Source organism: Pollicipes pollicipes, unplaced genomic scaffold (assembly GCF_011947565.3).
Source record: "Pollicipes pollicipes isolate AB1234 unplaced genomic scaffold, Ppol_2.1 Scaffold_5724;HRSCAF=6776_pilon_pilon_pilon, whole genome shotgun sequence".
Taxonomy (NCBI): Eukaryota; Metazoa; Arthropoda; class Thecostraca; order Pollicipedomorpha; family Pollicipedidae; genus Pollicipes; species Pollicipes pollicipes.
Window position 1 is genome coordinate 39,251,026 of NW_023596746.1, and position 22,469 is coordinate 39,273,494.

The 22,469-nt window shown below is 62.5% G+C and overlaps 1 protein-coding gene across 1 annotated transcript; it reads right to left on the minus strand.

The window, feature by feature from the left end:
* Positions 1–128: 128 nt before the first annotated feature.
* LOC119103029 (midasin-like) lies at positions 129–20,887 on the minus strand. Its single transcript, XM_037226479.1, has 6 exons — positions 20,832–20,887; positions 14,283–14,491; positions 9,630–9,796; positions 4,790–4,910; positions 815–833; positions 129–167 (listed from the first exon to the last, which is right to left on the minus strand). Exons 1-6 carry the CDS (start codon positions 20,841–20,843, stop codon positions 129–131), a joined length of 567 nt encoding a protein of 188 aa, XP_037082374.1. The 5' UTR covers positions 20,844–20,887.
* Between the last annotated feature and the right edge of the window lie 1,582 nt (positions 20,888–22,469).

Here is a 22,469-nt window from a genome sequence, read left to right on the forward strand (position 1 = left end):
CAGAGCGAGCCGCGCGACACCGCCCCCAGCCGGGCGGGCAATGTGGAAAGGGAGTCGCGAGACCTTTCACAGCCTCGCCTCTACGGCCGGGAAACACCCAGGTCACTCAGACCACGTGTTACAGTGCGTTACAGGCGCACTTCAGTCCCGGACTTGCGGTAAATCTCCTGGGAAATGGGTGCTTCCCATCACTGGTCACGCACGGTGCGGCGAACTGGGTCACCTCTGGCCCACCCACGAACTGGGTCACCTTTGGCCCACCCACGAACTGGTCACCTTTGGCACATCCCGCGAACTGGGTCACCTTTGGCCCCCCCCCCCCCCCCACCGCTGCATTGTCTGCACGATTCTGCACGGCTCTTGCAGCGACGAAAGATGTGACAAAGTTTTAATACATTCTCATCCGCACTAATCGCACATTTTTAGCATGAGAACGATAGGATCTTCGTCTTGCGCAAAGTTTCAAGCGCTTCCGACACTCTAAGCCCGGTCACTGGCGCGGCGCCGCGGCCACAGCAGCTACAGAGGAGAGCTGCTGCTGTGGCCGCGCGTCCGTACCGTGATGTGGAGCACGCCGCGCTCGGCGGCCGTCTCCAGAGTGTGTCGATAGGCGTGCAGGAGCGGCCGCGGCCGGCGCCGCCGGCAGCAGCCCGCTGCACGGCCGCCCACAGCTGGCGGGCGCGCGCCAGGTCGGCGTCTCGCCGGTACAGCTGGACCGGGGCGGCGCTGAGCGCCGGGCAGAGCGACACCGCGGCCGGCGGCGGCGCCTCCTCCAGCGCCAGCTGCTGCAGCATCGCGCCAGCCGCCCACGCACAGCTGACGACATCTGCGGCCTGCGGCACCGACGGCCGGTCAGCGGCGGCGGCACCACACAGCGTACGGCCGCGTGCGCCGGTCGGCTGGAACAACACACATGCCGAAACCAGAACCGTAGACCACGCACACATACACACGCACGCACGCACACACACGGCACACAGAACAAAAACGGGCTTCAGAAAGACAGACGCGCTATCAGTCAAACCCCACCCGAGCCAGCTCTCCACCATCGTCATTGATGGCCGCCGTCATCCAGCCGACCGGCCGCCCGCGGTCCACGTTCAGCCCTCTCCGGGCGCTGACCCACCTGGCGCCGTCCCGCCGGTCCGCTAGCGGTCCACAGTCAGCCCTCTCCGGGCGCCGCCCCGACGGTCCGCCCGCGGTCCCACAGTCAGCCCTCTCCGGGCGCCACCCAGCCAGCCGCCCGCGGTCCACAGTACAGCCCTCTCCGGGCGCCGCCCCGACAGTCCGCCCGCGGTCCACAGTCAGCCCTCTCCGGGCGCCGCCCGGCCGGCCGGCCAGCGGTCCACAGTCAAGCCTCTCCGGACGCCGCCCGGCCGGCCCGCCCGCGCCCCGCCAGCGGTGTGGCGCTCTGGTCATCTCATACAACATTCAGGCGGCAGTTGCATGGAAAATGCATGTCGCCGGCGGACGCGTCGCGGTCCGGGCAGGGGCCGGGTGTTTAGGTCGGCCCGGGAGCCGAGGCGAACGCCTGAGAGATGTCCAGTCATCTGGCCGAGTGCGCCGCCACACGCCGACGAGCGGAGGCGGCCAGTGCCGAGCCGCGGCTCGAGGCGGGCAGAGGCCGCGCAGGGCGCCACCGCACACTGCGGACGGTGGCGCGTGGCACGCTCGGCTGGGATGCATGGAGCGGGAGGGATGACCACGAGCATATTGAAGAGGCTTGACATACCACATACCGATACCAAACACGCTATACACTACACGCCACTAAACCCCTCCCCTGCTGGGGGAGGGAGGGGGGGGGGGGGGGCGACAACCCGAAGCTGTTCTGAGAGCGTCCCTCCAGTGAAAGCCCAAACTCTTGGAGCCAATGCATGGTCCATGGTGGGACCTGCTTCAAGCAACGACACAAATGTGTCTATGGCATTTTTGGTGACTTGGTATTAACCTTTCCTTACAAGCACTGCCCGGTTCTCTATGGGCTTGCGCGGGGCGAACGATAGCCGAGACGTATCCACCGATAACGCGTGGCGGGGCCGATGCGGTCACATCAACCCAGCCCTACATCATTAATGTATGCTAAAAACACACAACACTTCATATAAATGTGCCGCAATTAAGCAAGCAACACATCTGCGTGATTTTTATGTTGCCACGTGACATCGTGACATCGGCATCGATTTTGACGAAAAGCGAACTTTGACCTGACCTAGTGGAGCCAACCGTTGACCTGAAAACATCCGACTCATATCATATATATTATATATATATATATATATATATATATATATATATATATATATATATATGTATACACGCGCGAGACTACCATTCAAACCAATCAACAATTTGTGGCAGGCCTCATGTTTCTAGGTTGTGGAAGCAGTAGGAAGGTAACATCCGCCCGCCCTCCCCCACCCAACCGGTCAGCGCCATGAAAAACGGCGAATCACGACCATGGTTCATATTACCAGAACAGACTCCGCGACACACAAATGATCCCATTCGAAATATGCAGAGATACGCCTTTTTCGGACACACTTACCCTGCCCACCAGTACGTGCCCAGCCGTGTATGGGGGCCCTGAGCAGACGCGATGCGGCGGTCCAGCAGCCGCACCGCAATCCGCGCGGGGCTGCGTGGGCGCGACTGGGATTACTTCAGAGCACAACACTGCCACAACCGCGCGCTGGAGCGGACACATGCGTCCCGATGGTGCTGATGCGATGATGGGAAGCCTTCACGAGCTCGACTCGGGCTGCGAGGAAAATACAGCCTGTCGGCGTTCTGGGAGTGCTCGCCGCTTCAGGGAAGTTTGCGAAATGGCAGGGACCGCATTCTTTCCGGAGCAAGGCCAAGAAAATGGCGCCCTTCCACGGTCCGCTGTGACCCCGAAGTTCAAGACCGGACGCACTGTTACACACGCGCCGTTGGGAGCACGTGTGAGTAACTCCGAAATGGGGCGTTTCAGTTTAAGCCGCCCCAAACCATTTCTTCTCCACTCCCGGCAACCAACCAAGGCCTCCCACGTCCCAAGAGAGCAATACCGTGTTTAGTCTCCCCAGCCGGATAGCGCGCGTCCAGAATTGGCCAGCATCGCAGACAACCGCAACGCCTTTAAAATCGCAACACGCGTAAGCGATTTCACATGTTGCCGAGAACAATGGCCTCGTCGAACAGAGCCGACGGCGGCTTTCTGGCGACTCGCGCCCTGTTTCCGAGAGAAAGGGAGAGAGGGAGAAACAGAGCCGGCCGCGCTGGCGGGCGCCGCTGATGGCCAACGTACGACGACAGCACCACCGGCCGACGAGAACGGCGACACCCGATCCAACGACGCCCCTTGAAATATAAATGCCTGAAGAACGGCACCGGCCAGCGGCGGCGCCGGAGACGGCGGTGTGTAAGTGGCGCACGTGCCGGCCGGTGGAGTCCGCCGCTGACAAACCGATCGAGCGGACGAGCGGGCGCCGGCGGCGGCGCGCTCGTATAGCCGGCCCTGATCTAATCAGGCGCCGTCGAACGACGCCGCCCGGCGGAGGCGACCAGGTGACGCCGGCCGTGATGTACTCGGCTGATTTCGGCGCTCCCCAGCGGCCGCGTCTGCGTGTGTTTGAGCGTCAAGACACGCGCCGATCGCCGCCCCCGCCGCCGGCCGGCATACCAGAGCGGCGCGCCGGGAGAGCCCGCGCACACGGCCGGCTGTGCCCAGCGGGGTCTTCCAGCGGGCGGACTGAACTGGCAGCAAATAGCCGCAGTCGGACCAGCCGGCGCGATGGCGCGATGGCCGTACTGCTGATGATTTGGGTTGAAGGAAGGTCACCCCTGCGATATTTTGTACTCATACTCAGTGTTCGGTAATTTGAGGTGTGCAAATGCGACAACGGGAGAATCGGGGGGCATGATCAGATCAGGTAAACAGCAGTTTACAACAAATAGAGCAACACAACAGAAAGTTTGTTGAGGGGGGGGGGGGGGCGAGGGCTGGGCGAAAGCTCGAGGTTCCGGTTCATGACGCAGTCACTAGATAAAACTTACCTAAGGACTTTTACCTTGTTCACAACATATTCGTTTACATCATGGATGGAAAAATTGTCAGGAGCATCGTGTTCGTCTGGTGCGTTAGCATGTACACAACGTCTCAGCCCGTTAACCTTCGGTCGCTGTCAGGCGTTGGCGTGCAGTGAATGAGAATAACTTCAGTCCCAACACTTTTTTCATCCCTGATGCTTATAAATCGTCTCAATCCTGCCGCAAAACGACATTCCTTTATAGCCTTGGTTCCAGCCCTTATCGTGTTATCCATTGCAAACATCTATGCATCAAGCGCCCGGACCTACCGGCCGCTTCTCAGGGGCGCTGCTGTTGCGGACCGAAGCCATCAGCGGCCTGTCACTGGTGGGTATGACCACAGGGCAGGGGAGTTATCGCCGGGACGTCTGTTGAGCCTCATCCCTCCCCGGCCTTATCAGAGCCACCCACCCACCCCATACGGTCATCTGATACATAGGGCGCAGGCCAATAACCATGGAAAGGCCTTCAAGGATACCGGACATCATAAGCCAGCAGACTCCCAAGAACTCAATCAGCTTTCCGCACTATAGCCTACCAGTGGCACTAGTCCATCGCCCGCCCAGCTGTCGCGTGGGTGGAAGAAATGCACACCTTAGAGTTACTACACTCCCAGTGTTCTGATTGTTAGCCTTTCGCACGCTTCGCAACCGCACCCGCAAAGGAAAATTTGCTTCCTTCCACTAACATGGTAGCACGGCATACGTCAATACTTTACCTGACGTAGGTGTCCATGGCGGCCTGGAGCAGCGCCTCCTCCGGGTCGACGCCGCGTGCCGCCAGCTGACTGACGAGGTCGGCACAGCGGAGCAGGTCCAGCAAGCCGGGCCGGCTGGCGCCTGCAACCGCCGCCACACAGACTCAGGGTGGGTGACGGCGAGCCGGAGCCGCAGTCCGGCGCGGCATACGGCCAGCGGACAGCAGCTAACGGCGTCAGGTGCACGGCACAGCGGAGACAGCCGCTGACGGCGTCAGGTACACGGCACAGCGGAGACAGTCGCTAACGGCGTCAGGTACACGACACGGCGGAGACAGTCGCTAACGGCGTCAGGTACACGGCACAGCGGAGACAGCCGCTAACGGCGTCAGGTACACGGCACAGCGGAGACAGCCGCTGACGGCGTCAGGTACACGGCACAGCGGAGACAGTCGCTAACGGCGTCAGTACACGACACGGGGGGAGACAGTCGCTAACGGCGTCAGGTACACGGCACAGGCGGAGACAGTCGCTAACGGCGTCAGGTACACGGCACAGCGGAGACAGTCGCTAACGGCGTCAGGTACACGGCACAGCGGAGACAGCCGCTGACGGCGTCAGGTACACGGCACAGCGGAGACAGTCGCTAACGGCGTCAGGTACACGACACGGCGGAGACAGTCGCTAACGGCGTCAGGTACACGGCACAGCGGAGACAGCCGCTGACGGCGTCAGGTGCACGGCACAGCGGAGACAGCCGCTGACAGCGTCAGGTACCACGGCACAGCGGAGACAATCGCTAACGGCGTCAGGTACACGGCACAGCGGAGACAGCCGCTGACGGCGTCAGGTACACGGCACGGCGGAGACAGTCGCTAACGGCGTCAGGTTACACGGCACAGCGGAGACAGCCGCTAACGGCGTCAGGTACACGGCACAGCGGAGACAGCCGCTAACGGCCGTCAGGTACACGGCACAGCGGAGACAGCCGCTAACGGCGTCAGGTGCAACGGCCATAGCAGACACCGTGGCTAACACGTCAGGTGCACGGCAAAGCGGAGACACAGCAGATAACGGCATCAGGTACACGGTACAGCGGGAACGGCGGAGACGCAGCGTCCAGCGGCGTCAGCTGCACAGCACAGCGGAGACACAGCGGCGAACGACATCAGATGCACGTGTAACAGTGGCTCAGCTCCAGTGTTCTGGTTCCGGAACACAGCGGGCGACAGCTCCCTGCTTCGCGGACCCGGCACAGCGCGGAGACACCGCCGTTCACGGCCTCCGGTGCGCGACACACAGCAGGCACAGCGCGGTGCAGCACGCGTCCGTGTGCGACAACAGTGTGCGTTTTCCGAAGTTCTGACAGCGCTAGGGCGCGCGCAACGCCGGAGTGTTGTCTAAACGAGCCAATTCAGGGATTTTAGAGCGGCACCAGGATGGGAAAGTCTCGTTAACCTCTCCTCCCAAGCGAGCGATTACGGAGAGCTATTGCATCCATTTCTATGGGCAACACCATTTTCCAAATGCATCCCCGAGCAACGCCCCGTTCAACATGGAAGATCACGCTGATCATAATACCCAGACACCGCCGCATCAAAAGCACGCAAAGCCCATCCCGCTCCGGAGACAAACGCCCACACAAAAACAGACAGTTTGTCTTGGGCGATTTGGATACAGGCTAACTCGCTGAAACCGGCAATCCTCAACAGCAGTACGGGACGGAACTTGCCGGCAAGTTTTCGCCAAGTTCGTTGCTGCCTTCATGCTTCATTACCCTCAAATTATCCCTGGGCTGCTGACTGGTGCTTGATAACTCCACCGGAATTCTTACCTCGCAATTTCTGTAACCAGCCGTTTAGTGCTCTGCCACGTGGAAATGCTCAACCAAAAAGCGTTCCTTCATCCTGAACAAACAAGGTACCAAGCCTGGACTAGCGAGGGGAGGGGGGGGGGGGGGGAATGGGGAGAGTGGCATTGTTCGACGGGGAGTCATGAGCAGGGCATCTCACTTCACTGGTGTGATCCATTTCATTGTTTTTTCGAGCAATTCTCGACTATGTATCTGAACCATTTGGACTGAGAAATGATCCGGATTCTGAGCGTTACGCACTGTCATGGCAGCATGACCGGCCGAGCTCTGAAACTCCTTACGTCCGACCTGACACTGGTGACGCGATTGTCAACAATGTGACAATGTAACAGTGGTGACCAGGCTAGTCACTGAGCTGGGCAGTCATGGCCTGGATTCAACGGAGGTGTGAGCAATTCAGTGACATTCAAAGATGAACGAAACCTTTGTTTGTGTGCATTGTGTGACGAAGTTCGCCTCTCCACGTGGTGTTTCCTCAGTGTCAAATATATATATCCTCAGTGTCAAATATAAATATATAGTCAAGGACGCACGTCACTGGCGCTCGTACCAGCTCCAAAACATATAAGAAAGTAAGTCAACAGACAGTGCGAGCACGTCTACTTTTGACATTACTGCACTTTGCCTCCGCCGCGCGCTTAAACGCGCAATTCGCGTCCAATCTGACATACAACCCGCTCCGGGTGAATGTCCCGTCCGGCCTTGAAGCAGCACTTAGTAGCTCCGCTCGCCATTTCACCCACATTGCAAGTCCAGGCAAGTCAGCGCCGCTGGCACCCAGACGCCGCTGGTCTCTGCGTCGAGCAGTCAGGGGGCGCCGCAGATGGCCGCTGGTCCCTGCGCCGAGCAGTCAGGGGGCGCCGCAGATGGCCGCTGGTCCCTGCGCCGAGCAGTCAGGGGGCGCCGCAGATGGCCGCTGGTCCCTGCGCCGAGCAGTCAGGGAGCGCCGCAGATGGCCGCTGGTCCCTGTGCCGAGCAGTCAGGGAGCGTCGCAGATGGCCGCTGGTCCCTGCGCCGAGCAGTCAGAGGGCGCCACAGATGGCCGCTGGTCCCTGCGCCGAGCAGTCAGGGAGCGCCGCAGATGGCCCGCTGGTCCCTGTGCCGAGCAGTCAGAGGGCGCCACAGATGGCCGCTGGTCCCTGCGCCGAGCAGTCAGGCCGAGCAGTCAGAGGGCGCCACAGATGGCCGCTGGTCCCTGCGCTGAGCAGTCAGGGAGCGCCGCAGATGGCCGCTGGTCCCTGTGCCGAGCAGTCAGGGAGCGTCGCAGATGGCCGGCCGGACAGGCCGCTGCCGACGGACCGTCATCACCACACCGACCGCGGCGCAGCGACTGAAGGCCGGCCTGCCGAACCGGCCGGCGCTCCCTGACGGGGTAATTATACCGGCTGTCGCGGTGTCCGGACAGCATTCAAGGCTCGGGGCTACGGATCTGGGTGACAGGCCGCCGGAAGAACAGCCACCGACGCTCGGAGCTGGACCAGCCGGAGGAGGTCAGAGGTGCAGAGGCCGCCCGAAGAACAGCCACCGACACTCAGAGCTGGACCAGCCGGAGGAGGTCAGAGGTGCAGAGGCCGCCCGAAGAACAGCCAGCGACGCTCGAAGCTGGACCAGCCGGAGGAGGTCAGAGGTGCAGAGGCCGCCGGAAGAACAGCCAGCGACGCTCGGAGCTGGACCAGCCGGAGGAGGTCAGAGGTGCGGAGGCCGCCCGAAGAACAGCCAGCGACGCTCGGAGCTGGACCAGCCGGAGGAGGTCAGAGGTGCAGAGGCCGCCGGAAGAGCAGCCACCGACGCTCGGAGCTGGACCAGCCGGAGGAGGTCAGAGATGCAGAGGCCGCCGGAAGAACAGCCAGCGACGCTCGGAGCTGGACCAGCCGGGGGAGGTAAGACCAGGTGGACCAGCTGGAGGCGGTCCAAGGTTGGGTTGGACAGACCATGCATAGACGGCCAGGGGTGGGACAGGTACAGACGGTCAGCTGTGAACCAGGCACAGGTCAGGGGTGGACCAGGTACAGAGTCATAGGTGGACCAGGGACGGTCAGGCGTGAACCAGGTACAGACGGTGAGGTGGACTAGGCACCAACGGTCGGAGGCGGACCAGGTACAGGTCAGAGGTGGATCAGCTACAGACGGTCGGCTACATGCAGTCGGAGGTGGAACAACCGAAGACGGTAAGAGCTGGACGTGCCACGGACAGATGAGTGGCAGCGCTACAACAGACGCTGGGTGGAACAGCCAAGGACGACAGCTGACGAACCGACTACACATGGCCAGAGGTGAGCCAGCAGCAGACTGTCAGAGTAGCACCGGACCATGCCCCCGCCATCGCGACAATCGACACCAGCGGCTGCGACGCCCAGCCCACAGCGAGCCACTTTCCAATAAGTGAGTCCCCGCCACTGCTGAAGGCGTGCACGTCAGCTGACACAGCCGCCGGAGAGGCGGACCAGTCGTCCGTCAGGCGGCCAGGTGCGGTCGCCGACAGCCCGTGCGGCGGCCTCGGCCAGGCGAAGCCTCGGCCGGAGGCCTCGCGGCTTCGGGCGCCGGCGCCGGGGCGGGATCAATGACACGTCACACAGCGCGCGCCATCCGAACCGACAGCGGCGATAACGCCGACGAAATAATGGCGCGCGGCGCGGCATTCCGCCTGAGTGTGACGGACGGGGCGAACGGAACAACTTCGCCCCGCCGGGGGATCGTAACTCTAACTCAGCTCTGCCACGGCGCCCCCGCCACGCCCCAGCCCTCGCGCGTCCAGTACCGGGGCTCACCGTCTACAGATCTGCTATCACAAATGCTGACCAAAGCGATTCATACTTCGGTCGGACAAGCATTTAGGCGTCAGCCAAACGTCAGCGCAAATCCGTGAAGCCATCGCTTAAGTGCATTAGGAGTTATTTGGATGGGCCATCGGGTCCGACAGCTGTCGCGCTGCCCGCCTGCCCTGCCAAAGCTCCCCGGCGCGTCTCTGGCGTCGGCATCGTCACTCACCGGCCGTCTCCATTCGGACGGCGGCGTGGAGCCGGCCGAGCGTGGCCTGCAGCCTTGGTTCTGTCAGGTGGCAGCGCGCCAGCAGCGCCGCCAGGTCCAGCTCACTCAGCCCGCCGCCCTCCTCCGGGCCCAGCATGTAGATCTCGACGCCGCGGTTCCGCATCGCCCTACGAGAGGTGGGAGAGGTCAGACGGGCGACGAGACGGTCACCAGAGCAGAACATGGGAACAGGTCAGACGGGCGACGAGACGGTCACCAGGGCAGAACATAGGACAGGTCAGACGGGCGACGAGACGGCCACCAGGGAGAGGGTGGCAAGGATCAGACGGGCGGTGAGACGGTCACCAGGGATGGAGGTAGGAGAGGTCAGACGGGCGACGAGACGGTCACCAGAGCAGAACATGGGACAGGTCAGACGGGCGACGAGACGGTCACCAGGGCAGAACATAGGACAGGTCAGACGGGCGACGAGGACGGTCACCAGGGAGAGGGTGGCAAGGATCAGACGGGCGGTGAGACGGTTCACCAGGGATGGAGGTGGGAGAGGTCAGATGAGCGGTGAGACGGTCACCAGGCTTGGAGGTGGGAGAGGTCAGACGGGCGGTGAGGCGGTCACCAGGGATGGAGGTGGGAGAGGTCAGATGAGCGGTGAGACGGTCACCAGGCTTGGAGGTGGGAGAGGTCAGACGAGCGGTGAGACGGTCACCAGGGATGGAGGTGGGAGAGGTCACACGAGCGGTGAGACGGTCACCAGGGATGGAGGTGGGAGAGGTCAGATGAGCGGTGAAACGGCCCACCAGGCTTGGAGGTGGGAGAGGTCAGATGAGCGGTGAGACGGTCACCAGGTTGGAGGTGGGAGAGGTCAGACGGGCGGTGAGGCGGTCACCAGGGATGGAGGTGGGAGAGGTCAGATGAGCGGTGAGACGGTCACCAGGCTTGGAGGTGGGAGAGGTCAGACGGGCGGTGAGGCGGTCACCAGGGATGGAGGTGGGAGAGGTCACACGAGCGGTGAGACGGTCACCAGGGATGGAGGTGGGAGAGGTCAGATGAGCGGTGAGACGGTCACCAGGGTTGGAGGCGGGAGAGGTCAGACGAGCGCTAACACGGTCACCAGGGTTGGAGGTGGGAGAGGTAAGACCCGCGGCGACACGGTCACCAGGGCGAGAGGAGAGAGAGGTCAGACGAGCAGCGCCACAACGACAAACCGGCCGGCGGGACGTCACACGGCGTTGTTGGCGTCTGCTGATGCAGGCTGGCGGTCAGGCGAACTACAAGGTGTTCAAACAAAACCGCGTCAAACGCAGCTTAGCCTTTGCTTTTCTGTGACTGTGGACAATCATTCGGCTTGTACTTGACGCCGGAAGAGCGCAGGCAATGCTTGAAATGAATGGTTGAGCGAACAAAGCAGAACAATCGCATGTACAGTTAGGACCAGTTGGTGTTTTTGCGCCATAAACACACCGGCTCGGCTTAGCACGGATTCAAATTCCAATGCTGCCCACTCTAGAAGCCTGGAATGCATTTTCGAAGTACACAGGCAGCACATCGTTCACTCCTCTTCGCAACATTTACACAGCCAATGAATGTCAAGGAATGAATACGAATACATATAAATGGGATAAAGCGCTTTGTGCCGCAAAGGGCACCGAGGGCGGCCATCATTTCAATGAGAACCATAACAAAATCAGCTAATGTCATACCAATCAATCCGGTCCTAACACATAGTGCATAGACCTTGCCTTGAAAAGAAACATCTGACCCGCTCTGTGTAATTTCCGCATCGGCAACGTATGCGATGCACCTCCTTCCGTCGCTACACACGACTAAGCGCTTGAAGCCGGCGGGTCGCCACAGCGGGCCATGCCCTCCCCCGGTCCCCGAGCCCGCTTCTCGGGCGCCCTCCCCCCGGTTCCCGAGCCCGCTTCCCGGGTACGCTCCCCCGGTCCCCCGAGCCCGCTTCCCGGGTACGCCCCCCGGTCCCCGAGCCCGCTTCCCGGGTGCCCTCCCCCGGTCCCCGAGCCCGCTTCCCGGGTACGCCCCCCGGTCCCCGAGCCCGCTTCCCGGGTGCCCTCCCCCGGTCCCCGAGCCCGCTTCCCGGGTGCCCTCCCCCGGTTCCCGAGCCCCCGCTTCCCGGGTACGCTCCCCCGGTCCCCGAGCCCGCTTCCCGGGCGCCCTCCCCCGGTTCCCGAGCCCGCTTCCCGGGCACGCTCCCCCCGGTCCCCGAGCCCGCTTCCCGGGTACGCCCCCGGTCCCCGAGCCCGCTTCCCGGGTGCCCTCCCCCGGTCCCCGAGCCCGCTTCCCGGCCTCCCCCGGTCCCGAGCCCGCTTCCCGGGTAAGCCCCCCGACACAAGCAGCGCCGCGATTAGCATAGTGCGCCGCCAGTGGCGCCGTCTTCGGCCCAGCCGGCGGCCGCCTGCCGGAGCGGCAGCCGGGTCTGTTTTCCGTTGGCGTCACCTAATTGGGCGCCGCTGTCACCGAGCCGGCCCCCGGGAGCGGCGGCGGCAGCGGCCGGTGGTGATGGTGGCGGGCCGCACCGCCGCCGTGGGCGGTGGAGGAGCGCGCCGGCCGGCCCGCCATCCGTCACATCACGCAGCATCGGCTGTTGGGGCGCGCCGCCGCCGATGACGCCGCCGCACGGCCACCGGCACGCGGCCGCGCCCGGTTGACCGAGACGCCTCCCGAGGCGGCTCGAAGACGACGCGCCGGGGCGGCGCACGCGCGGCAGGCGGCGGCGAGGTGCCCGCCCGACGCGCTGCCAGTCCGTGACGGCACTGGGCCCGGCGGAGAGCCGCGCCGAATGTCTACCGTTGCCGACACCACGGCCGTGTTCGCCACGTCACTCGTCAGTGCCGACGCTCCGGCACTAGAGCTCCGTCGCTCAGGCGACTGTGGCCGCACATGAACAGGCGGTCCACGGAAGCACCGGCCGCTCACGGGGGCGCCGCAGCTGAGCGCGCGGCCGGGCGCGCGCGGCAGCAGCCAACAAATGCTCTACCGCACATTCCCAACGCATGGATGCAACCTTCCGGAGCTATTATTTACCGCATGAATGATGGCCCCTAAATCAAAATACAGACGGTATTGCGCGATAAATTCGATGGTTGGAAGCTATCATGATGTGAAGTCAGGGTTATTATACGGCAACAATTAACAGTCGTTCGAGAATTTCGGCTAACAAACCGCCTTTTGCTTGCACAGACTCCAATTGTCATGTCATCACTAGCCTGGGAACTTCCTTCAGCGTTCATCAAAGTTTGTATGACGCCACAACTCTGCCTACAGTTGGAAAGAGAGCTGCCAAACCCCCACACACACACACTAGCCGTCACACGTGCCGGATTAAGAAATACACACAAACGTGAACAAACAAGAACATCCGATAAACTTTAACGTCCAACACTCAGTTGGGCCAGTATTTTCAGTCACTTATAACGCAAAAGGCGAACTAAGTCAACTGGCATGCACAGCCGGCGCCGCTGAGCCCAAACAAACATCAACTATCAGAGTGATGTGTGTTTGTAGCTCCAGCCGATAAGGGCCAACCAACACACACTCTGTCTTAAGTAGGTGGTGATGTGAAATGTAGCCACCCATTCAAACACGTTGATAAATATGTATGTAAGAACGCGATGATTGCTGTGCAGGTAATCAAAGGCAGTGCCCTAAAACTTATGACAATAGAGCTTTGCGAGCGCGTGTGATTTCTTCAAAATAGGTGACGATCAGGCGGGCCAGAAAACTTCCGCAACTTTCCGTTTCACGTTGCGAAAGAAAACGCTCTACAGCGCAGACTAGCGCCAAACGACGGACCCAGCCCCGTGTGCAGTGGGCCTTCGGGTCCCGTCGCCATACCACCATGGCATGTACTGCGCCGTAAAGTCGGCACCAATGCCGTCTATTGACCTATTGCTACTGACCTCAACATAACACACGTTCATGACGATCCATAAAGCCCGCTATAGTGAGGTCAAAGCGAGCAGGACAAAATGCAGCGTAGGCAAGATCATACACCGAAAAACCGTACCATAGGAAAGAGCGGCGATGTCATGACGTTCCTAATCGCAACGTAACAATCCTCCCTCGGCCTTGCAATCCGATCAAACGCTGAGTGATTCTATTTGTAGCACCCTTTGCACAGCTTCTCGCCAGTCGCCATCAGCAGAGCAGCACACCGCTCTTGCCGACGACAGCGGACGACCTCATCAGCGAGGGCGTCTGACGATGATTGCCGGTGATGCGTGGTGCTATGGCATAACTGTACCGATGATGATGGCGTAACGGTAATTATGACAGCATGGTAGATGAGAGCGTTATTTCTGACGCAATTATTCACGCGTCGATGCTGGAGTTAGACCTCATTTGGTTCTATATTTGGAGAGGAAATGGGCATATTTGGGAAAAGGGTTATTACCACACTTGCAACAACTAGAACGTATAAGTTCATAATCCAACGCATGCCCCATATGGTGCTACTGCTGCCGAGCTTGAGCGCAGCCGCCGCTATCCCTACCGCAGTTACCGCACGGCAGATGGGCGATATTTACCCCAGCTAGCGTTGAGCGGTGTCCGTCAGCTCCAGCGGGGCCCAGCTCCTGACGTCCACAAGGGTGCAACCCGAGCGCTGGCGGCCCGGCCGGCCCGCACCTCACTGACCTGGAGATCTCGCCGTGGCGCGGGTCCATGGCCAGCAGCAGCCGGAAGTGAGGGTGCGGCCGGACGGTGGGTACCAGGCCATCGATCACGCCCCGCTCGCTCAGCTCCAGCACGCCGCCCGGCTCCAGCAGCGCATTCAGCCGGTCCAGCACCGAGGCCGGGCAGAAGTTGACGTTGTCCACCAGCAGCCAGTCGCCGGCCCGCAGAGCCTGGAGTCAGAGTCACCGCCGGTCACAGTCACACCAGCAGCCGGTCGCTGGCCCGCAGAGCCTGGAGTCAGTGTCACCGCCGGTCACGGTCACACCAGCAGCCAGTCGCCGGCCCGCACAGTCACACCAGCAGCCGGTCGCTGGCCCGCAGAGCCTGGAGTCACAGTCAACGCCGGTCACAGTCACACCAGCAGCCGGTCGCAGGCCCCGCAGTCACACCAGCAGCCAGTCGCCGGCCCGCAGAGCCTGAATTCAGTGTCACCGCCGGTCACAGTCACACCAGCAGCCAGTCGCCGGCCCGCAGTCACACCAGCAGCCAGTCGCCGGCCCGCAGAGCCTGAAGCCATAGTCACCGCCCGGTCACAGTCACACCGGCAGCCAGTCGCCGGCCCGCAGAGCCTGAAGCCATAGTCACCGCCGGTCACAGTCACACCAGCAGCCAGTCCGCCGGCCCGCAGAGCCTGGAGTCAGTGTCACCGCCGGTCACAGTCACACCAACGGCCAGTCGCCGGCCCGCAGAGCCTGGAGTCACAGTCACCGCCGGTCACAGTCACAACCCAACAGCCAGTCGCCGGCCGCCGCACGGTCACACCAGCAGCCGGTCGCCGGCCCGCAGAGCCTGGAGTCAGTGTCACCGCCGGTCACAGTCACACCAGCAGCCAGTCGCCGGCCCGCACAGGTCACACCAGCAGCCGGTCGCCGGCCCCGCAGAGCCTGGAGTCAGTGTCACCGCCGGTCACAGTCACAACCAAGCAGCCAGTCGCCGGCCCGCACAGTCACACCAGCAGCCGGTCGCTGGCCCGCAGAGCCTGGAGTCACAGTCACTGCCAGTCACGGTCACACCAGCAGCCAGTCGCCGGCCCGCACAGTCACACCAAGCAGCCGGTTGCTGGCCCGCAAGAGCCTGGAGTCACAGTCACTGCCGGTCACGGTCACACCAGCAGCCAGTCGCCGGCCCGCACAGTCACACCAGCAGCCAGTCGCCGGCCCGCACAGTCACAACCAGCAGCCGGTTGCTGACTCGCAGAACCTGGAGTCACAGTCACTGCCGGCCACAGGCGCGCCATCAGCAGCATCAATTCGCTAACCTTGCCAAATGCAGCGACAGAGGCGGCGTAAACAACGGATGACTTGGCCAAGCCAAGCCCTACGGCAATCTAGCTTGGCGGCCAGATATAACAACCCCCGAACACCATCAGCACAGGACCTCCACGTACTAACACACCAACTCCTCGTGTCCAGCCAACACAGCTCCGGGGCCCTAGCTCACTTAGTTCCGGAGCCCCAGCTCACACAGATCCCCAGCTCAGTCAACCCCCAGGGTCCCAGATCACACAGTCCCCGTGGTCCCTGCACACTCAACCCCCAAATCATTGCTCACACAGCCCCGGGGTCCCAGCTCACTTAGCCACGGAGTCCCAGCTCACTCGGCCCCTGAGTCCCAGCTCACTCACCCTCGGGGTCCCAGCACAATTAGTCTTGGGGTCCCAGGTCACTCCGCCTCCGGAAGCTCAGCTCACTCAGCCGAGGAGTCCTAGCTCACTCCGCCCTGGAATCCCTGCTTCCTCAGCCCGCGGGGTCCCAGCACTGCTTGCTCGAAGCAACAGGCCGAGCAAAACAGACGGCGGCAATCGCCCAAGCCATACCGTAAAGCGGCCGTTTTTACAGCGCGGTGGCCGTTCGGACGAGACTCCGGCGGGGGAACATTGGGACCGGCAATACGACTGGACGAGGCAAACACAGCCCGCAACACACCGAAAACAGGCCGACAGCGCAGTCGACAGCCGGCTCTGAAAGCGGCGCGGCGCGGGACCGCTGCGACAAACAGCGCAGTCAACAGCCGGCTCTGAACGCGGCGCGGTGCGGGACCGCTGCGACAAATAGCGCGTGAGAAATCGATCAACCATGAGAGAAAACACGCCCGGCGTCACTTACACGGAGTGTCGAGCGATGGGCTCTGGCTGCGGAAGCCACACACTGGGAGCGCCTGGGACGATAATTAATGGCGGCAGGCACGCTGCAGGCCGCCATCTCAAATAATGAATGCGCGGAAAAGCCGGAGCGTTGAGAGCCGCACAAGCCGGCCGAAAAACAGCGCGACCACAGTGCTATTCGACAGATCTGAGCCACAACATCCTGAGCCTCCAAGGTCTTCCGAACGGTTGCGTCAGTCGGCACGTCACACCACAGTGTCCGGCAGACGAAGCCGCCACTAACTTTCGCCGAGAACACTTTAATAAATCAGTCAATTGGCCGGCCGAACTGGATTTCCCCCGACACCACAAACGGAACAACAGCGCCGATCGTCTCCACGGGCGAGCGGCGCGCGCCGGCCGGCCGGCCGCCTTTGCGGGGCCGGCGGACCAACTGGACCGACCCGACCCGGACATGCGCCGGCGCCCCAGCCGGAGGTGAAATGCTGATGTGACGAGCGGGGCCAGCTGCATGCTGAACATTTCGGGCGGACATGGACGCAGGTCGCTGTCGCTTGGGTCAGATAAGAGTTTGTCGTGGAAACGGCGTGGGGTGTGTGAACCTCAACAAGCGGCCTTTTAACTGGTACAAAGCAACGACACGTAAATAATGCAACACACGACTCCTACATGATAACTGAGGTCAGAGTTCGATAGGGTGAAGCGAAGCAGATAGAACGACGCCAGCTCTATGATAATTTACATAACGCGACTTACGATACAAACTATTAAACAAAACCTCGACAATCCCATGGCTGCATCTTTCAAGACAAGACCACAAACAATAAAAGATGGGCCACGGGGAGGGCCTGCCTACGAAAAAGTTGTTTCCAAAGAGAGGTGTATTACCAACTTACATCTCAACAAAATGGGTCAAGGTCAAACAACACACTTGTAATGAAATCTGCTAATCAGAGATAACTTTTTAGTCACTGGTGTTGGGCGGCGGCCAGTTACAGACACAGTGCTGGCACAGCGCTGTCCAGCTCGACAATTTACTGCCACAGGGGCTCTTGCGTGTGGAGGCGTGTTTGTGACAGGCGCGCCGGCTCCGGGGCCAAGTCCGAGCCGTCGGCGCGAGGCATGCCGATCCCAGCGGTCGTTCCCGGGACCGGGACCGCTGCAGGCTCCGCCCACACGCCTCCCCCCCCCCCCACCCCACCCCACTCCATCCCCACCCACACCGATCACACCACCCTCGCAGAGGTCACTGTCGGCTGGGCAGGCTCACCGCCGTGTGTAAACAGCACGCCCGGCCACCTGACCAGCTAACATAAGTTATTTCTGAGGAAGTTTCTTGTCATGCTTTACAGAGCACAGTCTATCCATGACACAGGAACCGGCGTACATTACGCATAGCCGTGACTCGGCGTCGCTTACAAAGAGCGATGCCATCCATAAAGTGGTGTGCGTAGTGGACGGTCGTCAATCAGCGCCGCAGCTCCTCAGGCGCCGGCTGGCTGATGGCTGTCCTGCAGCTCGCGCCGTTCCTGATCGCCACGCACAGCACACCGGGTCATGCTGGCGGCCGGCGGCGGAGGGAACTTGCTGGGTCGATCGGCGTGGGACGCATTCCAAACGGGCCGCCAACTCCCGCCGCACGTCCAACTGACGCACGGGCCGTGAGCGGAGGCGGCGAACTGTCCGTGCCCGGTCTGTCCGTCCAACTGGTACACGGGCCGTGAGCGGAGGCGGCGAACTGTCCGTGCCCGGTCTGTCCGTGCCCGGTCTGTCCGTGCCCGGTCTGTCCGTGCCCGGTCTGTCCGTGCCCGGTCCGTCCGTGCCCGGTCTGTCCGTGCCTGGTCTGTCCGTGCCCGGTCTGTCCGTGCCCGGTGGGGGCGCGGGCAGCAGGGAAACATTACCAATGTAGCGGACGGAACAGAACGTCTTTCCATACATTTATTATGTGGCCGCTGATAAGCCAGAGGGAAGTTAAACGCCTAGGAAACGGTCTGTCTAGCATCTGCTCTCCCTCAGGTTTCGCTGAAATGAATTAGTAATTTTCCATCACAGGTAGCTCAGCCACAACTGATGTTCGAGCAAAAGTTCAGGCGCTCGCACAGCTTTTACAAACACCGCGCGTGGGCGAGGCACGTGCACTGTGCAGGCCTCTCACTGGCGGGTCAATGAGCCCATCGGACGAGTCAATGAGCCCGTCAGCGGGGCAGTCATCAGACCCGGTCAGATGAGGTACACGGGATGAATTTTGGTCTAGACCGGAGGTGCAACCAGCAAGGGCGTGGTCAGGGCTCAGAGGGAAGGCCGAACGATGCGACCATGCCTGGCCCGGCGCTTGCATATCCCCCATCCCCCTCCCACTTGACCTACTGAACGAACACGGTCCGTGCATAAGGCCTCGTGCCGGGGCTTCAGCCGAACACGCCAGCACGGCTGTCCCCTCAGATGGTCGCTCTGCCCAGCCGCGGCGTGGGGCCGCATCCCCAGGGCACCGCCGGCAGGAAATGACACGTTCCGTCCCGTCGAGCACCGTTGCCTCCACCGGCCGCTGAGCGACAGCCGAAACAAAGGTAGGCCGCCGCGGCTCAGGTGCTCCCCGACGACCCCCCCCCCCCCCTCCCCTCCCCTCCCCCCCCCCGGGCGCGCACTGCACACATATCTCACGCCCAGACGCTGGCCACTGCCATGCCGCTCAGAAATGGAGGGGCTCGGCCGCGCCGGTATTTGCGTCCTGCCACATAGACAAGTCCATTAGGTTATTTACCCACCCGGGGCCCCAAGACTGGTTTACCAGGCGGCCGGCTGTCCCAGCCGCAGCTGGGGCGCCACCTGGCGTCCCGCAGGGTGGCGGACCAGGGGAGCTGGACGGTCCCCGTGAGGCGCGGCAGGAGCCGGCAAGGACTCGCGACCACCAGCCACGCCCCTGAGAAGATCCTCTAGATATACCATTGCGGCCACGCGGAGCGCGCCTGCGTGTCATGACTACGTAAAATGCAGCCCGCCGCTCACCGCTGACCGGGAGCCCCCCCGTACTCGGCTGTGAAGAGCCGCAACGCACGGCCTTGGTGCAGGCAGATGGAACTGCTCATCTGACACGTCGAGAGAAAAAAATAATACAACAGATCTTTTAATGTCCATGCGAAAAATCCAAACGTTCTTAATGAATCGCATCGCTAATTATCCCCGGCCGGCATGCCGGCCGCATGTTTTTCACTTTCCGCATCACATCAATACGGAGGGGGAGGGTGGTGGTAAAGGGGGGGGGGGCTGATCAGATGAGGGTGCCAGCGGCGCGCCCATGGGCGGACAACGGCGTCCGGCCACGCCCACGAGCAGCGGCGCGGCGGCACCACTGGCCACGTGGCCAGGCCGCTGGGAAATACGCCAATAACCTAATGACACGTTACACATAACAACACAGGCGGCGGACAGAAAAAAAACATCATGCAACTGGCAGCGCGCGAATGAGCGTGCCGGTGTGAGGGACGCCGAACGCCAGCGCACGCCGGAGGGCAGCGGGCCGCCGTCAGCGGGACCGGACTCTGCCGCCGGTCTCGGCGCCGCGCCGGTAAATGACCTGAGCAAACAAACGTCCCATCCGGGGCCGACTGGCGGAGCGCCGGCCCGAGCCGGGACAGCCTCGCCGGCACCACCACAAAAACGCCGCGCGCCCGCCGCCGTGGACGCAGGATCAATGGGCGATCCACGCGGTGCGGAGGAGCCGGAGAAGCCGGAGGAGCCGGAGCCGACGAGAGCGGGCGGCACGGGACGAGCCGCCCGCGGCCCGGTGTGATCGGCCGGTGGCTGGGGCGCCACCGCCAGTCGGCAGCGGCGTGCCCGGCGCCGGCGCGACCTTCGAGGACCAGACGATAGTCTACGAGCTGCGATCAGCCAGTGTCCGTTGCTGCGGGGAAACTACGGCGGTCTCAACGGGGCGGCCTGGTGCACCTCTCATTGGCCCTGACTGCGATCGGTCCGGACGCAGACGCCCAGCCAGCTCCGTGATCGGTCCGGCCGCAGACGCCCAGCCAGCTCCGCGATCAGTCCGGCCGCAGACGCCCAGCCAGCCCCGTGATCAGTCCGGCCGCAGACGCCCAGCCAGCCCCGTGATCGGTCCGGCCGCAGACGCCCAGCCAGCTCCGTGATCGGTCCGGCCGCAGACGCCCAGCCAGCTCCGCGATCGGTCCGGCCGCAGACGCCCAGCCAGCTCCGTGGGTGGCTTGGTGCACCTCTCATTGGCCCTGACCGCGATCGGTCCGGCCGCAGACGCCCAGCCAGCTCCGTGATCGCCAGGCCTCATCGACACGGCCAACAGTGTCAAGGTCCGCGCCCCAGCGGCGGATAGCACACCAGGCATGATCGCCCGACACCAACACGCTGCCAGCGTGGCAGCCGTGACCTTGACTGACCTTGACCAGCATGCTGTCGACCCACTCGAAGCAGCCGCCGGCGTTGACGGTGCGGTGCCGGGCGGCGGCGGCGGCTAGCTCTGCGGCGCGCGCGGCCAGCGGCGCCGCCCGCTCCGAGGCGAGCAGCGCAAGCAGGCGGCCGGCAGCGGCGCACGTGGCCGACAGCTGCTCCGCCTCCTGCGCCGGGGTCCGGCCGCCGGCTGGGGCACAGAGCTCCGTCACACCAACACATCGCACCACATCACAAGCCGACATCGCACCAACGAGTCACCAACCGACACCGCGGCGATAATTGCCCTGACCGCAACAATCACGCTCATTCAAAGTCACAAGGAGCAGGAGAGGGTCGTCCACAGGCACTGCGATACAAACAGTGGAGGGCGTGCAGTCGCGGGGAAGGCGGCGGGGCGCTGGACGTACCGCCGTCGCCGCAGGCCAATGCGCAGCTTTGGAGAGAGGGTCACGTAGACTCGGCGGCCGTGAGAAAACAGACGACACGTGCACCACAGCCGGTAAACGGCCGCGCACGCCCACCCATCCCCATGCATACACACGGCGTCCACAACCTGCACGGAACGCTGGAACGCAGATGACGGAAGGCGTGTCCGATTTCACAAACTGATAATTACTATATCGGCCGGCACTCCGTGTGGCACAACCAGCTGCTCCTTGAGAAGGTTACGCCGCTTACCACACCCCGTGAGACACGCACCGTTGTGAAGCTCTCCACACGGGGACACATCGAGCTAATTATGCCATGCAATCGAAATGCCGAGTTGTGGCTATCCAATCGGCTTAAGAGACTACTACGCGCAAGATAGGCCCCACCATGCCATAACCCGCAGGTCGCTAAAGCACAACAGCGCACAGAAGTTCCAAACAAGAAATCCGCCGAGCGTCGTAACCACCGCTTAGGCCACTTCCGAACGTTTTACGCTCCTGTGAGATCCCCCAGACCTTTGGGTCGAGCCTGTGGCGCACTCCGTGACATCTCTCAAAGAGATGAGCAAAGACAATAAACCTGCCCATAACGGCGAGCGCAAGCCAGGTCACTCCCCGCCGACACCACGGCTTCAGTATATTTTCGCTGTGCCGCGCTACTTGCACGGCTGAACACCAGCGTCTCCCGGGAAGACTGCAGAGAACGCGAGTCGATGCCCCAGACACCCAAAAAGCCAGCGTCACCTGACACAGAGTTCCCACTTCCTTTATGCTTAGCCAGCGCGGGAAATAATAATTTCCTGCGGCGGCGGAGGCGGGCGACGGGGAAGGGGAGTTGAGGTCGGCGGGAAGAGGCAGTTGAAGCCGGCGGCGGGCAGGGGAGTTGAGGGCCGGCGGGAAGAGGCAGTTGGAGCCGGCGGCGGGCAGGGAGTTGAGGCCGGCGGGAAGAGGCAGTTGGAGCCGGCGGTGGGCAGGGGAGTTGAGGCCGGCAGGAAGAGGCAGTTGGAGCCGGCGGTGGGCGGGGGAGTTGAGGCCGGCGGGAAGAGGCAGTTGAAGCCGGCGGTGGACGGGAGAGTTACGGCCGGCGGGAAGAGGTAGTTGGAGCCGGCGGTGGGCGGGGGAGTTGAGGCCGGCGGGAAAAAGGCAGTTGAAGCCGGCGGTGGGCGGGGGAGTTGAGGCCGGCGACGGAAGGGCGAA